The sequence below is a fragment of the Palaemon carinicauda genome, chromosome 30 (assembly GCF_036898095.1).
Source record: "Palaemon carinicauda isolate YSFRI2023 chromosome 30, ASM3689809v2, whole genome shotgun sequence".
Taxonomy (NCBI): Eukaryota; Metazoa; Arthropoda; class Malacostraca; order Decapoda; family Palaemonidae; genus Palaemon; species Palaemon carinicauda.
This window is the reverse complement of record NC_090754.1, coordinates 91,216,496-91,233,838: the sequence shown is the minus strand read 5'-3', so window position 1 is coordinate 91,233,838 and position 17,343 is coordinate 91,216,496. Positions and strand designations below refer to the sequence as shown.

Genomic DNA, 17,343 nt, shown 5'->3' with positions numbered 1-17,343 from the left:
TTATTATTATTATTATTATTATTATTATCACTAACTAATCTACAATACTATTTGGAAAAGCAAATGCTTCAAACCTAAGGGCTCCAATAGGAAAAATAATCAAGTGATGAAAGGAAATAAAATAAAAGATCAGTAATGAACAATTAAAATGAAAAATCTTAAGAAAAGGGAAAACATTAGAATAGATTTTTCATATAATCCATAAAACGAGACTTGTGTCAGCCTGTTAAGCATAAATTCATTAGCTGCAAGTTGAATGTTTTTATATTGTGTTGTTATATATAATGTAAATTTCCATCACTAAGTTTCAGTCGTCTTGTAAAAATGTCAATTAAAAAAAAAATATTGGAAATGTATAATCTTCTTTACATGTTCATACAATGTTAAGGTTATACATATATTCCTGGGTGACATTGTCAGTGAATACATTGTATTAACAACTTAAAACTTATTAGTTAACCTCTCTTGCAAGTGCGTGTGAGTCCCCCATTTAATTTTCACACACACTCACACACATACAAGAATATACATATATATATATATATATATATATATATATATATATATATATATATATATATATATATATATATATGTATATATATATATATATATATATATATATATATATATATATATACGTACATATAATATATATATATATATATATATATATATATATATATATATATATATATATATATATATATATATATATAACTTTTTTCCCCTTAGAAGGGATTTCCCAAGTGTCTTAAAAATCAGCTTCTCTTCCAAGAATCTGAAAGACGAGGTCCCTGGGGTCTTAACAGTCCTTAACCTCGCTGCATCCCACTCTAATCAACTAACCAGGCAAATAATTAACTCTAGTTAAAATGCAGGTCATAGACGCCTCCCCACCCACGCCACCCCCGGCCTTTATTCAAATGGACACTTGATTCATTCAACGTGGCCTTTTATCTTCAAGCGAGGTTAAGGCGTGGCTGGGAAGGTCTGAAAACACGATGTCCCCATCAAATATCATGTTGCTTTCCTCTTCTATCTCCTCTGCAACACTCCTCTTTGGTCGAGGAGATGGCGAGGAGGGTGATTGGAGCTTGTTCGTTCCAGATGATCGTCTTCTTCTTCTTCTTTCCTATTGATAATAGAATAGGAATTAATAGGTCATCGAGACCTAAGACACGATATGTTATGTAAAAAATAAAGAAAGTTTTGTTCTCTGTCTCATGATGGAAAAATGGATGAAAAACATGAAATTTCAACGTCGTAAAAAAGTAGTTATAGCATGATTATTAGTGTTCATTTGACGATATTACAAAGTATCTATAAATCTGTGACATTCTTGATTGTATGTTTACTTCTGAGAGTCATATCCAGTCTTCAATTGCACACAAATTCAGGTTTCTGGAGATCTCCTAACCATAACAAACTATCTTTTTTTTTTTTTGCTATATACAGAATATTTCTCTACTGACTCTCATCGATACAGAAACTTGAGGTCTATTAAACTTATCCTCATCCTGAATCAATATGTGGCACAATCATTCAACTGATTCACTTCCTCATTACAGAAAACATTTCATCATTCTTTAACATCAATCATGTAGTTTAAGGGTTTAAACACCGCTCATGTTCGGCAGAGGCAAGGGGCGGTGACAATGCACTGGCTAGCTGGACAATGCCCTAATGAACCCTAAAGATCCCTCTCCATCCAATATAGAACCAGGGAGGACCAGGCAATGGCTGCTGATGACTCAGAGGGTAGACCTATAGGCTCCCCCAAACCTCTCACACATCTTTAGCTCAGAAAGAGGGTGAGGTGTCAGACACATCAAGAAACTATCGAGCTTAAGCGGACCTCGAACTCCACTCCATCAGATCACCAGGCAGGGACGATACCAATAGGCCACTACAATCCTAGATGTAGCTGATTATTACTATGATCTCACCTGTGAATGGAGCAAGGCCGCCACGTCCTCATCGTATTCATGGTCAATCATCTGCTTCAGTTCCTGCTTGTTGAGGTTGTGGGGCGTCCCTTTGGAGTAGACGAGCAGGAGGGGCTCGCTGTCCGTCTTCGGGGCCGTGGCCACGTCCAGGTCACCTCCTTCGCCTACTGTTGAAAACACGGATTCGATGTGGATGTGCAGAGTGAGAAATTCGATGGTGAATTTGGTATGCTTTCAGAGGATCAAAAATAATACCTGCCATAGCCTACCCTATATAATAAAGAGCAAGTGTCTGGTTACATACAATTACACACACATACACAAACACACACACACACACACACACACACACATATATATATATATATATATATATATATATATATATATATATATATATACTGTATATATATATATATATATATATATATATATATATATATATATATATATACTGTATATATATACATATATATATATATATATATATATATATATATATATATATATATATATATATATATATATATATATATATATATATTCTCTCCCCGTCCCTCGGGTAGGAAGAAGTGATAGTAGTCATACGTTGCTGATGGAGGGTGTGTGCGCGTCTGTGCGCATATTTATTGAAATATTTAAAAGTCATTTTAATACAGGTTGCATACATTTGTAATAATAATAATAATAATAATAATAATAATAATAATAATAATAATAATAATAATAATAATTAGAAGAGTAATCAGAAATTTCATACCTCCGCCAGTGAATATTGCCAACATTTAACCTAAGTCTAAGGACATTGCCTCCAACTTTTCATTTGCTGACTGTACAATAGATGGTAAAAAGTGCAATGTTGATCCAAAATCATAATTTTGATCCATATCATCTCCAAAATCTAAGGATTTCTTACAAAGCATAATATATGCCAGTTGTTAAATTTTGGTGAAAATCAAAAGTGACAATTTGTTTTGACGTAATTTTCAAAATTGTGAAAAATGTAAATCAGGATCTAGAATCCGGATCCAGTACCAGATATAGAATCTGGATCCGGTACTGGATCTAGAATCCGGATCCGGTATCGGATCTAGAATCCGGATCCGGTACCGGATCTAGAATCCGGATCCGGTACCGGATCTAGAATCCGGATCCGGTACCGGATCTAGAATCCGGATCCGGTACCGGATCTAGAATCCGGATCCGGTACCGGATCTAGAATCCAGATCCGGTACTGGATCATCTCCAAAAGTTAGTGGAGTTGTCCATGACCCAAGATCTATCTGTGGTGGAAATTTTGTCAAAATCCGTGGATTAGATTTTGACGTAATCTTGTCCCCAGATAAGCTACACATATGAATAGATAAATAAATAGATTAATAGATAAATAAATAAACCGACTCGAAAATATAACCTCCTTGGCGGAGGTAATAATAATAATAATAATAATAATAATAATAATAATAATAATAATAATAATAATAATAATAATAATAATAATAAAAATACTCAAGTCACATTATCAAGATTACAGAAACCATAAATATTTCATGGCTCACATATGTGCACTTCTTCTTCTTCTTCTTCTTCTTCTTCTTGTTATTATTATTATTATTATTATTATGCTATATTTCTTGTATAATAAAATATGACATATATCATTACTAAACTATTATCTATATAGTTATTACCATTATTTTCGTCCCAAGTGTGTAGAATTTATGTTATTTAATTGTTGAGTGGGAACTTGTTGTTCCTGGAAAGTCTCCCTGCAGCAAGCAACGAGGATCAACAGGGGAGGATAGGAGCGCTAACACTCGAGGGCACAGCACCCTGGCAATAACTTTGGTGCTGCAGTTCACGAACCTTCACTTTGATAATAAAGTCTTCTCCGTCCAGAGACCTAAAAACTCCACAAGTGACTATGTAATTAATTGATGGCCTACCTTAGCTTTGTCAATCTAAAGTCATCTGCACTCCTAGGCTCTATTTCGATTCCGTCCTAGTGACCCCAGTGAGATGCTGGACAGGCATTTACCTTAACATAGACAAAGGCAATGGAGGCAGCAGTGATGTATTGTAGTAAAGTAAAAGTTAAAGACAAGGATCATTACCTTCTAAACATTGAGATTAAATACTAAGTCAATCGCTAACACACTATTACTCTTAAAGCTTTTAGACTTACTCCTTCCAATATATTGGGTACACTGTCCCGAGATTAACTATTCATTATAAACTTAATCAAATAAATGAAGGAGTAAAAATACGAGGAGGTGTAATTAACCTAATCTTGCTTGATTATACAAAATTTACATTGAAAAATCGGACATCTCAACAGCTGCAAAAAGGCAAATAATTGAACAAATCAAAGAATGCAAAATAATGAAAAAAAAAAATTTGGTTTCTTAGACTCGTAGTCTTCTGCAATAGCAAAAGATTAAAATGGCTTTGGACACGTGACCCTGTGACCCAGAGACTGGACTAGTCTCTAAAGCAAAAATTATAAGCGAAATTTGTATACACAATGCCATGCACTCAGCCCGAATTATGTAAAAGCCAGTTAAACTAAATAAAGTTGCTCGAAAAACTAATCTAGTCTGAAAGGGGAAAACGATGTGGCCATGTGGATTTACCGGCACTCCTTACTTGAAAGAAAGCCCTTGTCCTTAAATTGGCCGTTAAAGGTTGTTGCCGGTAATTTGCCATTAAGTGGATAGTTGCACACTTGACTAGCCCACCCTTGGAATCCTCCCTTCTTGGCACATTGTGTATCTGTAGCACAGTTCCTAGGATTGTCTTCTTCCCTCTCTCCAGCTGACAGGACTCAAGCACTCCTTTGTTTGGTGGGAGTCGAGTGGAGGGTGAGCCAGATGTGCACAGTTTGACTGACCAGGTCGGTCTAAGCCAGTCTGTACCCACAATTTGTTTTTAGGTCGTCAATCTATCGTCTTACCTTTTTTACCTACCCCTGCTTCTTGTGCAATCTCTAGGGACCCATTCCATTATTCTTAATGGCCATCAATTATCTGTAATTCTCATTATATGTCCTGCCCATATCCATTTCTTTTTCCTACTGTTACAATAGTCTCTACTTTAGTTTACTCTCATACTCATGCTGCCCTTTTTGTCTCTTAGTGTTAAAACTAGCTTATGCTCTAGAGCTTTTGTAAGGCTTCATGCTTCTGATGCATAAGTTAATATTGGTAGGTCCATCAGATCAATTACTTTCCTTTTTAGAGAAAGTGGCAATTCAATTTTCATAACCTCATTTTGTTTAACAAAAGCTCTTGATCCCATGCTTATCTTTCTTTTAATTTCGGTCTTGGGTTCAGGGGAAACTCTTTCTGTCTGTTCTAGTACTTATATTCATTAGCGATCTCTAAATCTGTAGAGGTTCGTCCATAAATTTAATTGTTGTCTCTGCATTTTCATTGAACGTTATTTTACTTTTACTCATACTCATTTTCAGTCCTACACACATGCATCTCTCTCTCTCTCTCTCTCTCTCTCTCTCTCTCTCTCTCTCTCTCTCTCTCTCTCTCTCTCTCTCTCTCTCTCATATATATATATATATATATATATATATATATATATATATATATATATATATATATATATATATATATATATATATATATATATATATATATATATATATGAGAGAGAGAGAGAGAGAGAGAGAGAGAGAGAGAGAGAGAGAGAGAGAGAGAGAGAGAGAGAGAGAGAGAGAGAGAGAGGCGTGGAATGTCTAACATAATACAACAAATACTAAAAACGAAGATTTGCTATTAGTAATACATAACCAATTCCCAGAATGTAAATTAAAAGACAGCAATTGATGCCATTGCTGAGGGTAGTGACAACGCCTAAGCTTTGTCTGGTAAGAACACTCCGTGGTACATAAAAAAAAAGAAAAAAAAAGAAAAAAAAATCAGTCATTCTTCAAAGCTATATCATGTGTTAGTTTCTATAATAATTACAAGAAACTAATATTCCATTAAGACACTGCATTTTTCATCAGTATTTTCTAACTTATTCATTAGTAATAGTTTGTGAAGAATTTTTCTTCACTCTTCTTTCTTTTGTATTTTGATCTCTCCCCCAATATTGTAGTTACCCTTTAAACGTTCGCTCCCATATTTTACGATTTCTACGTTTTCTTTACCAAAGCATTGGGAAAACTGCTTTAAATTAACTAATCTCATTGAATTACCGTACGCATAGAAACGCAAAATAAAAGCCTTACGCCGGCGTACGATGATTCTTTCCTCAAACTAAGTGTGTCGAGATAAATCATTACATTAGTTTTGAATCTAACGTTAGTACTGCTGACTTATAAGCAGCTTATTTTATCTCCCAGTACATAGTCAGGTCTGATTAATTTCAAGATGTATGCCCATCGCACCAGCCCATGGCTAATTGTTCATTAAAGTTATTAATTTTTGGTAAGCTAGAATAGGTAGGATTATTATGCATGTATATTCCCTTAGATCTGCAAGATTTCTCCTCCTCACTCCTTACAACGTTTCATTGCCCTTCCCTTAAGTCCCGTTATGGCACCTCAACTGGGTTTCCTACGCCCAACGACCCTCACCTGTTTTGAAAGGTGAACACAGGTGAACCCACGCAACCTAAGGGTCACCCCATTCATGAAAGAGCCGTGTTTGTGGAAGGGTGACCGACCTGGTCAGTCAATCTGTGCACCTCTGGCTCATCCCTCCCCCAACTTGACTCTCACTAAACAGGAGCGCTGCCGTGCTGGGGTCCTGTCGTCTGGAGATAGGAAAGAAGACGAGCCTGGGAACCATTCCATCGAGACCCTATCTACCAAAAAGCGAGGATACCACGTGTGGGCCAGAGGACTAAGGGTGCAAGCAACAAGCTGTAACAACCATTTAAGGACAAGGACTGTCTTTCAAGTAAGGAGTGCAGGTACATAACGTCGTCACTTGTTTTCCCCCTTTTAGACAAGATTAGTTTTTCATTTCACTTGATTTAGTTTTAACTGGCTTTTACATATTTCGGGCTGAGTGCGTGGGATTGTGTGTACAAATTTTGTGTAAAACTTTTGCTATAGAGACTAGTACAGTCTCGGTTCAAAAGACCACGGGTCCGACCCCACTTCAATCATTTATCATTGTAAGAGACCTCGTGTCACACATATTTTGATTGCCTTTTAATTTTGCTAGGTTCCATTTCTTTCATTTCTTTTTGTGGTTGTTTGAACATCATTTGCTTCATGTAAAGATGTCTGATTTTTTCAATGTAAATTTTGTGTAATAATATATTTAGATTAAGTTAATTACACCCTTTTATATTACTACTCCCTCTTTTGATTGATTTTGTCTAACATGAATATTTAATCTCGGAACAGTGTACCCGATACATTGAAAGGGATAAGTCTAAATACTTACTATAGTATAGTGTGTTAGCGATTGACTTAGTATTTAATCTCAATGTTTCAAAGGTAAAGATCCTTGTCTTTAACTTTTATTTTACTATAATACATCACTGCTGCCTCCATTGCCTTTATTTATGTTAAGGTAAATGCCTGTCCAGCATCTCACTGGGGTCACTAGGACGGAATCGAAATAGAGCCTAGGAGTGCAGATGACTTTAGATTGACAAAGCTAAGGTAGGCCATCAATTAATTACATAGTCACTTGTGGAGTTTTTAGGTCTCTGGACGGAGAAGACTTTATTATCAAAGTGAAGGTTCGTGAACTGCAGCACCAAAGTTATTGCCAGGGTGCTGTGCCCTCGAGTGTTAGCGCTCCTATCCTCCCTTGTTGATCCTCGTTGCTTGCTGCAGGGAGACTTTCCAGGAACAATAAGTTCCCACTCAACAATTAAATAAAAATATAACCTATTCTCCGCATAGTTAATGATAAAACACTGGTAGGAATTAAAATCAACCCATATTTAAGAAGTCATGGACAAATTTGTCAATAATAATTAAAACTAACCATACCCCTTTTCCCCCAATTCCTATCCATCTGTGCACCTACTAGCTGAGCACACCAAATCTGCCTGTCCCATTGGCCTCTCCATTAGAAAAACAATGACAGACATTAAGGTTTCTTCTTTTCCACCGTTATCCTTACATTAAGGGGTCGGTTGCCGCATCAGGCATGGTTTATATTTTGGCATACAGTTTTTATGAATGCATGCCTTTGCATCATCAAGCACTGCTATTTGCAGTGGACCTAACCTTTGACTAAACATTCTTACTGCAAAGAAACAGTTTCCACAGTTATTGGCAGCGAGCCAGAGCCTCTTGCTAAAATGCGAGACTGCAAGGCAGTAGTTTTCATGTTATTGGTAGAGGGAGGAGCCTCTTGCGTTTTGCTAAAGAGCAAGTCTGCAAGGCCGCAGCTGTCCTTTTAGTCGCTTTCTACGACACGAAGGTCGTACGATGGTAGCATTCTTTATCCCCTACCACAGGGCAAATCAGACATTACGGTTTCCTTACCTGTAAGATCTGGGGCTCCGACCGATGGGCGAGCCAGTACTTGACAGCACTCGTTACGTTGAATGTCTCCCATGTGTTCTGTACCTCGTAAACGTCACGCTGACACACAGACACTTCAGAGGGGCTTTCGTCACTGCTGCCGTCTTCTTTTTTGTGGACCTTCATCACGATTCGGATTCGTCTCTCTACCCCTGCCAAACGTAAAAGGTTTGATTCCATGAAGGATGAGAACAGAAAAGTAAATCTGGGAAGAATTTTATGTACACACTCACACACACACACACACACACATATATATATATATATATATATATATATATATATATATATATATATATATATATATATATATATATATATATCTATATATATATATATATATATATATATATATATATATATATATATATACATATATATATATATATATATATATATATATATATATATATATATATATATATATATATATATATATATATATATATATGTATGTATGTATGTATGTATATATATATATATATATATATATATATATATATATATATATATATATATATATATATATATATATATATATATATATATATGGCAAGTGCATTAGTATTTAAAGAAAATATGAATTAAACAATAAGAAGAAGAAAGGAGAGAGAGAGAGAGAGAGAGAGAGAGAGAGAGAGAGAGAGAGAGAGAGAGAGAGAGAGAGAGAGAGAGAGATTTAATCATTATACCGAATGTAAAAGGTAACACGCAAATAGATTAAACTTTCAATTAATAAAACTCTCACTACCTACCGATATAGGTGTACTGATCCTTGGTGATTAATGCATAAAGTCTCAGTATAGCCGACGTGACTCTTTCTTTCCTAGGGACCGTGACGTTGAAGGCCAGCGAGTGGATTCGGACGGCGTCTCTCTCGTCTCCTCCCAGATCTGCAGACTGGCCATTGTCTTGACCCTCTGGAAGGAAAAGAAAATAAATGAGTGGTTCCTGGTTCCTAATTGCTCACTCTGCAAAATAAGTTTGCGGGCACTCTTTCGCCTTATAGATAGGTGCAAAGCTTCTAAGCTTATTCCTATCATTGTAATTAAGCTTATCATACATGTACTATATATAAATCAATAATGCAATTCTCAATCTTTACTTTTATCTCATTCTACCTTAAAATCAGATAGGATAACACCTTGCTATCATCAGTTTTGGCAACCTATTGTGGTCAGATTGGACTTTTTAAATTCTTCTTTCATGTGGATTGCCCTACTTATAAATGCAACCAGATCACAACTGCTAGGATTTTTTAACGTACCTATACTTATGTCTACTGTCATTAACTGTCCTAATTTTGGGCATGAAAATAAATGTTCAGTATTATCTTCTTCATCTTTGCACAGGTCACACAAATTATCTGTATATTTTCCCCTGAAATTTGCTTTTAAATTGAGCATATTCAAGCTCGTCTTCATTACAAGGGATGCCTTGCCCAGATCCATTTCTCTGATATAAGGCTGTGGGCCATTTCTTTCTATAAATCTTCATTTTTTCATCACTTTCTTTTTTTCTTCAATAGTTACTTCTATTTTTCCATAATTCTTTTCTTGGTTTCTTTTTTCAGGGTCCTTCTTATTTCTACAACTTCCATCCCATATTTACTACAGATTTCTTCTATGCTCTTACTCCAGCACTTTCCATAAGGGTTCTTCAACTGATCCGCAATTATCTCTCTTACTAGTCTTTTTTTATCTAAGTTTATGATGTTATGGAAGAGCATAATTTTTCTTATATTCTATTCCGCATGACACCGGCCATATTCCTGTTTCTGCAAGTATGCCCCAATACGGAGTACTTGCAGGTTGTTCATACATATTCCTTATTATCCTATATTGAAGGTTTTCCAGATCTTTCATATCTTTATCTCTTATTTCACTCCAGGTCTCAACATTAGCAAATATTGATGGTACTACTACTGCTTCATATATTTTCTTTCTCACTTCCAATACCATTTTTAATACTTTTGTCATATCTCCATATTTTCGCATTTCTTGGGTCATATTTGCGACTCTGCCTTTATTTTACTGATACTCAATTCTTTGTTTCCTTTCTCAGTGTACCATTTACCATGATACTTATATTCTTTTACTAAACTTATTGGGCCATTCTTCACTCCTGTTTTAATCTCTTCTTTCTTATTCTTTCTATGGTTAATTAGCAATACACCCAATTTTTAGGATGGTGTTGATTGTGAACTTCTTTAAGATCTCCAAACTAAGACCATTACTTATGGCCCATTCAACTCCTTTCCTTCCTGTGGGAAACAATAGAATCTACGAATACCAGTGATTTAATTTCAATATACCTTATCAGCGTAATATTTTTTTACTGATACTATTCATTTGTCTCACTTCTTCAATCTCTATGTTTAATGTTGTACCTGCTGGACAGTTGATGGCTGCTCTACCTTTTTCATTAATTTTCTTAACTATCAATGCTTCCTTCCATCCTATCATTTTTCACATTTCTTTAATGAAATCCTTCAGGGATAGCTTATCGAAGCTCTTATATGCATAAAAACCATACATACGTCGATCCTCCTAAAAAGACATAAAAGTCGATCACTGCATTCAGTGTTGGCAGATGATCGGCCGTCGACCTTCCTTCAATGCCTCCTCACTGGAATCTACTCCTCTCTTCCTTGAATCTGTTCTTTGATTTTCCCATCTTTATCTTCTCATATAACTTGCTAATCATGCTTGTGATAAATATGCCTCTTTTATTTTCTAATTCCATTTTATTACCCCTTTTTTGTGGATTGAGATTATCCACATATCTTCCCACTATTTAGGGATGCATATGTTTTCGTCTATTTCTATTAGGGTCAACGTCAGACTTTCTGTTATTTCTTTTCCCATCATTTTTATCATAAAATTACTAAATCCTTGACTGTCCATTGCGCACTTGTCTTTCAGGCTTTTTGCGATGGCTCCTACTTCCTGATAATTAATTTTTTCTTTGCTGGATCTTACTCTGTCGCTTTCTGACAGCCCTTCATCAAACAAGTTGTAGATTTCTTCTAACAAGATTTCTTCTCTCTGGGGATTATCTTGCTTAAATAAATCTCTGTAAAATTTTTTATATTTTTTTTTTATTTATTCACCTTCCTCTATTATTTCTCCAGTTGCAAGTGTTTTTTCCATCAACTTTCTTTTTGAATTGCCAGAAGGCTGTACTGTTCATTCCTCCTTTTGCTTTGATCTCTTCTACTTCCTTGATTATTCTTAAACCTTCCTTTTTTTTCTCGTATGTATAAGACATGAAGCTCTCCTGTACTTTAATTCTTCTCTTGAACTCATTGTTTTCCTTTACAAGATTAATCAATTTTTTTCTTCAAGATTCTTTCAAGTTTAATTAATTTCCTTAATTCTTCGACTTTTGTTTTTTCTGTTTTTCTCTTTAATACTACATTTTATTATTATTTCTTGCAATTTTTCTTGCCATTTTGAATATTTTAATCTTATATCACCTTTTTCTTTGGCAATCTTCATTAATTCTTTAGTGAGCTTTAGTAGCTTTCGAGGGAGCCGTTGAAAGAGTTATCTTAACTACTGTTTTAGATCATGTGGGAGACCTTGCGTAAAAAGTAAGAAATTAAGAGAGGAAGAAAGCGTGAAGTAACAAAGCAGAGATGAACAGGCTGAGGTTTTTGTAATTAGTGATGGCACAAGATGATCGGCATAAGAGGTTACATAGGTGAAGCTAACTCTGAGGAAGCAATATTTTAATCTTATATCACCTTTTTCTTTGGCAATCTTCATTAATTCTTTAGTGAGCTTTAGTAGCTTTCGAGGGAGCCGTTGAAAGAGTTATCTTAACTACTGTTTTAGATCATGTGGGAGACCTTGCGTAAAAAGTAAGAAATTAAGAGAGGAAGAAAGCGTGAAGTAACAAAGCAGAGATGAACAGGCTGAGGTTTTTGTAATTAGTGATGGCACAAGATGATCGGCATAAGAGGTTACATAGGTGAAGCTAACTCTGAGGAAGCAATAATTGTAATGAAAACAAGGTTGAATTATTACTGTTATCATTATTATTTGTTAAGCTACAACCCTAGTTGGAAAAGTAGGAGGCTACAAGCCCAAGGGGCTCCAACAGGGAAAATAGCCCAGTGAGGAAAGGAAAAAAGGAAAAAATAAGATATTCTAAGAACAGTAACAACATTAAAATCAGTTTTTCCTATATAAACTATCAAAACTTGAACAAAACAAGAGGAAGATAAATTAGATAGAAAAAGTGTGCCAGAGTGTACCCTCAAGCAAGAGAACTCTAACCCATGACAGTGGAAGACCATTTATACAGAGTTTATGACACTACCCAAGACTAGAGAACAATGGTTTGATTTTGGAGTGTCCTTCCTCTAGAAGAGCTGCTTACCATAGTTAAAGAGTCTCTTCTACCCTTACCAAGAGGAAAGTGGCCACTGCACAATTACAGTGCAGTAGTTAACCCCGTGAGCGAAGAAGAATAGTTTGGTAATCTCAGTGTTGTCAGGTGTATGAGGACAGAGGAGAATCTGTAAAGAATATGCTAGACTATTCGGTGTATGTGTAGGCAAAGGGAAAGTGAACCGCAACCAGTGAGAAGGATCCAATGTAGTACTGTCTGGCCAGTCAAAGGATGCCATAACTCTCTGGTAGTAGTATCTCAACGGGTGGCTGGTGCCTTGGCCAACCTACTATCTACAATTGATAGACTAAGAAGAAAATTATATATAAAAAAAAACAGGAATGAAAAGGATAGGCTTTGTTTTGGGCAATGAGGTAGATGATACAACAGAGCAAATATTTAGCGGTAAAGAATTAAGAAAATTCAAAAGCAGTGGCATAGAATGAAGAAAATTTGAATCTGAAGTTGCCTGATATATTGCATGGGCTACGGAAGTTGGAAATTAAAGTTTGTAAACTATGCTGTCTGCATAGCAGCGGTTTGCAACTACACATTTAGTAGTAGTGTGCCCACAATCATAGTGTTGTAGAGGGAGCAACGAGGTACCTGGAAGCTTCCGTATAACCTCCAAATGCGTATGTCTTCCTCTAAGGGTTGTGGTGGCTGATGTGGTAACGTCCCTCAGACTGGTTAACGCCAGATTGAGGTTCGAGTTCAACTCAAACTCGTTAGTTTCTTTAGTCACTGCAACCTCACCATCCATGTGAGCTAAGGATGGGGAGGGGTTTGGGGGGAGCCTATAGATCTATCTGCTGATTCATCAGCAGCCATTGCCTGGTCCTCCTTGGTCCTACCTTGGGTGGAGAGGGGCCATGGACGCTGATCTCTATGGCAATGTCCTGCTTGCTAGGGTAATGTCACTGTCCCTTGCCTCTGCTATTCCTGAGAGGCCTTTATAGCTTTGTTGGCTTGTGGAAAATCGTTCTCTTCAATGGGGGACTTCATCCCGAGAGAAAAGTTCTGCTGGATGCACGAGGCAGAAAGAAAATTATATAAAATCTACCTGCCAGGGAAGGAGAAGACACAGTGGTCCTAATAAACTCCTTGGCGGTTCCCATGCATCTTTTTGGATTTAAATTGTAGCAGGAGCTTCAATGCCGCAGTGTTAAGATGTCCTAATGTTTTATTATTATTATTATTATTATTATTATTATTATTAGTAGTAGTAGTAGTAGTAGTAGTAGTAGTAGTAGTAGTAGTAGTAGTATTTGCTAAGCTACACTTGTAGTTGGAAAAGCAAGGTGTCATATGCCCTATTAAGGGTACACGACACCTTAACACAAGGAAATAAATAAACTGTTAGAGAACTAATGAACAATCAAAATAGAATATTTTAAGAACAGTAACACCATTAAATCTTTCATATGTATACTATAAAAACAAGTTGAAGAGAAATAAGATAGAATGGTGTGCTCGAGTGTACCCTAAAGCAAGAGAACTGTACCAACCGTGTGTCACACAATTGTACATAATTATTTTGTATATATTATGCTTGTTTCTGCGCTCTTCCCTTGCACTAAAAATAACCTGAATGATCATGTCTCCGGTTTTGCTCTGTAATATTGTCTATCTCTCGAACATGTTATGTCCTGTTGCCTTGAGGTTTTGTATATAAAGGAGAGTGTTCCTTAATAAACAACTCAGTTGATTGCATCGTGCCTTTGAGTTCACAACCCTCTCTCGGCCCGTCACATTGGTGACCCCGGAAGTCGACTCGCTCCCACCGCCTTCCACCCCCACCCCCTCGCCCCTTCATCGTTGGTACTATGACGGACTCTACGGCAGTTGGTGCTGCGGCCGCTCCATTCAAACTTTCATCGTTTGCCAGCGGAGAGGCGTTTGCTTGGTTTCAGCGCGCAGAAGTCCAGTTTCGTATCAGGGGCGTGACTCGCTCAACCACCAAAGCGGATTATGTTCTCGCGGCGATACCCGAGGACACCTTCTCAGAAATATCCGACTGGCTTTGTGAACAAGGAGACACCCCAATAGCGTATGACGCCCTCAAAACATACCTTCTGCAGCAGTACTCGCCATCGCCAGCCGCCCGTATAGCAAAGCTTTTTCAGCTCTCGCAACAACCGTTGGGGGGACCAAAGGTCTTCGCTTGCCCTCAGGGAGATGACCAGTATCGCTCGCCTTCAACCTGCCGCGGACGGCTCTCCTCGTGAGGTGGACCTACTTCGTGCCCTTTGGATATGCCGTTTTCCCGAACCTATACGCGCTGCCATACCCGATGTCGATAGTTTACCCATAAAGGACTTGATGACCAAAGCCGACGCCCTTATGGACAGCCACTTCAAGACCTCCATTAACGCCTCCACCCCTGACGACGAGGATGCCTATTCAACGTCAACCGAAGCTGACATGAATGCCGTAGGACATACACGCCTACCCCGTGACGTGCCGAAGCGGCGACAAAGCCGCCCACCACCCACCAATCGCTCGCGCCCCAACGAACGACTTCTACAGCCACTTACTACCTCCCATCCGCCGCAGTTTTGCTACTACCATTTCAGATTCGGGGCAACTGCGAAGAAATGTGCCAAGGATTGTCAGTGGCCAAAAAACGTGTAAGTAGGCCATCGCTTATGGCGGTGGCCTCCCATGTTTCTAATCTTTTCTTTTTACAGGATGCAGGAACGGGCGTGCGATTTTTGGTAGACACGGGTGCTTGTCGTTCTCTTTTGCCAAGGAAACTCTTCAAGGCACGACGTAGTCTGTCTACATCTGCCGACGTCCGCTTGGTAGCTGCCAACGGAACTGCGATACCCACCTACGGTTACGAGAACCTCACATTATCGTTCGGAAACGGTAAATTCAATTGGAAGTTTCTCGTTGCTGACGTCACAATGCCAATCCTCGGTGCGGATTTCCTCTCTCATTTCCACCTTCTGGTCGATGTCGCCCACTGACGATTGGTCAACGCAGACTCGTACTTGTCGACACCTCTTCAACCCGCCCCCTCTAACCTCCCTCTCCACATCAGCGCACCCACGGATGCCTACGCCCACCTCCTCACGTCGTACCCGGAAGTTTTCCGTCCAGAACTTCGCCAAACACCCACGGTTCCTGCCAAGCACGGTATTTATCACCATATCAAGACGACGGGACCCCCAGTCTTCGCAAAATTCAGACGTCTGGCACCGGAACGATTGGCAGCCGCCAAACAGACATTTGCCGAAATGGAGGAAATGGGCATTTGCCAAAAGGCCTCCAGCCCATGGTCGTCACCCTTACACATCGTTCTGAAGAAAGACGGCTCCCTCCGTCCGTGCGGGGATTACAGGCCCCTGAACATGCAAACAGATCCGGATCACTACCCCCTCCCAAACATTGCCGACGTGACCTCCTACCTGCACAAAGCAAAAGTTTTCTCTACGCTCGACCTCCTGAAGGGGTATTATCAGGTGCCTATGAACCCAGAAGACATCCCCAAGACCGCCATCACCACTCCGTTTGGTACATACACCTTCAATTACTCCTGTTTTGGCCTTCGTAATGCTGGAGCAACGTTTCAACGTCTCATGGATGGCATCTTAGGGGACCTCCCTTTCTGTGTATGTTATGTGGATGACATACTTGTGTTCTCCTCCTCAAAAGAGGAACACTTCCGTCACCTGCGCATCGTGCTCGACCGCCTGCAACAAAACGGCCTTGTAGTCCGGTATGACAAGTGTACCTTTAGCGCCAACGAAGTGTCGTTCTTAGGGCACCGTATCACTCCTGAAGGAGTCCATCCCCTCCCTAAGAAGGTAGCAGCCGTTCAGAACTTCCCCGCGCCCTCGACCGTCAAAGCTCTGCAGGAATTCTTGGGCATGATCAACTATTATCACCGTTTTCTGCCAGCCATTGCCGCCACTCTTGCTCCCCTCTACGACTCCCTCAAGGGCAAGCCAAAGGACCTGAAGTGGGGTCCCCTTCAAGAAGTAGCCTTCTGAAATGCAAAGAAGATCCTATCAACTGCTGCGGCTCTCACTTTTCCTATCCCACACGCCCCTCTCCTTCTCTCCATCGATGCCAGCGACGTCACTGTTGGTGCAGTACTCGAGCAGGTGGTCAAAGGCTCGCCCTGCCCATTGGCCTTCTGCAGCAGAAAACTATCCAAGGCAGAATCGGGTTATTCTACCTTCGATCGAGAATTTCTGGCGGTGCACTTGGCTGTCCATCACTTTTGCCATTTCTTAGAAGGTACGCCCTTTGTCCTTCGCACAGACCACATGCCTCTGGTGCACGCCTTCACTCGACAGTCTGACGCCTGGTCCGCCCGTCAATGCCGACATCTCTCCGCCGTGGCTGAATACAATTGCACCCTCCAATACGTCCCTGGGAAAATGAATCCCGTTGCCGATGCCCTGTCAAGAAACACGTTGGCTGCCGTTCAACTGGGATTGGATTACAACGCCCTGGCTGAAGCCCAACGACAGG

General features: G+C 38.8%; 1 protein-coding gene across 1 annotated transcript in view; it reads right to left on the bottom strand.

Annotated features, from left to right (window-relative positions):
• Positions 1–10,469, bottom strand: part of LOC137623643 (bone morphogenetic protein 10-like) — a 12,801-nt gene extending 2,332 nt beyond the window's left edge. Inside the window, 5 exon segments of the mRNA XM_068354474.1 lie at positions 949–1,135; positions 1,950–2,144; positions 8,422–8,612; positions 9,216–9,418; positions 10,282–10,469. Coding sequence (XP_068210575.1) covers positions 949–1,135; positions 1,950–2,144; positions 8,422–8,612; positions 9,216–9,418; positions 10,282–10,469 — 964 coding nt within the window.
• Between the last annotated feature and the right edge of the window lie 6,874 nt (positions 10,470–17,343).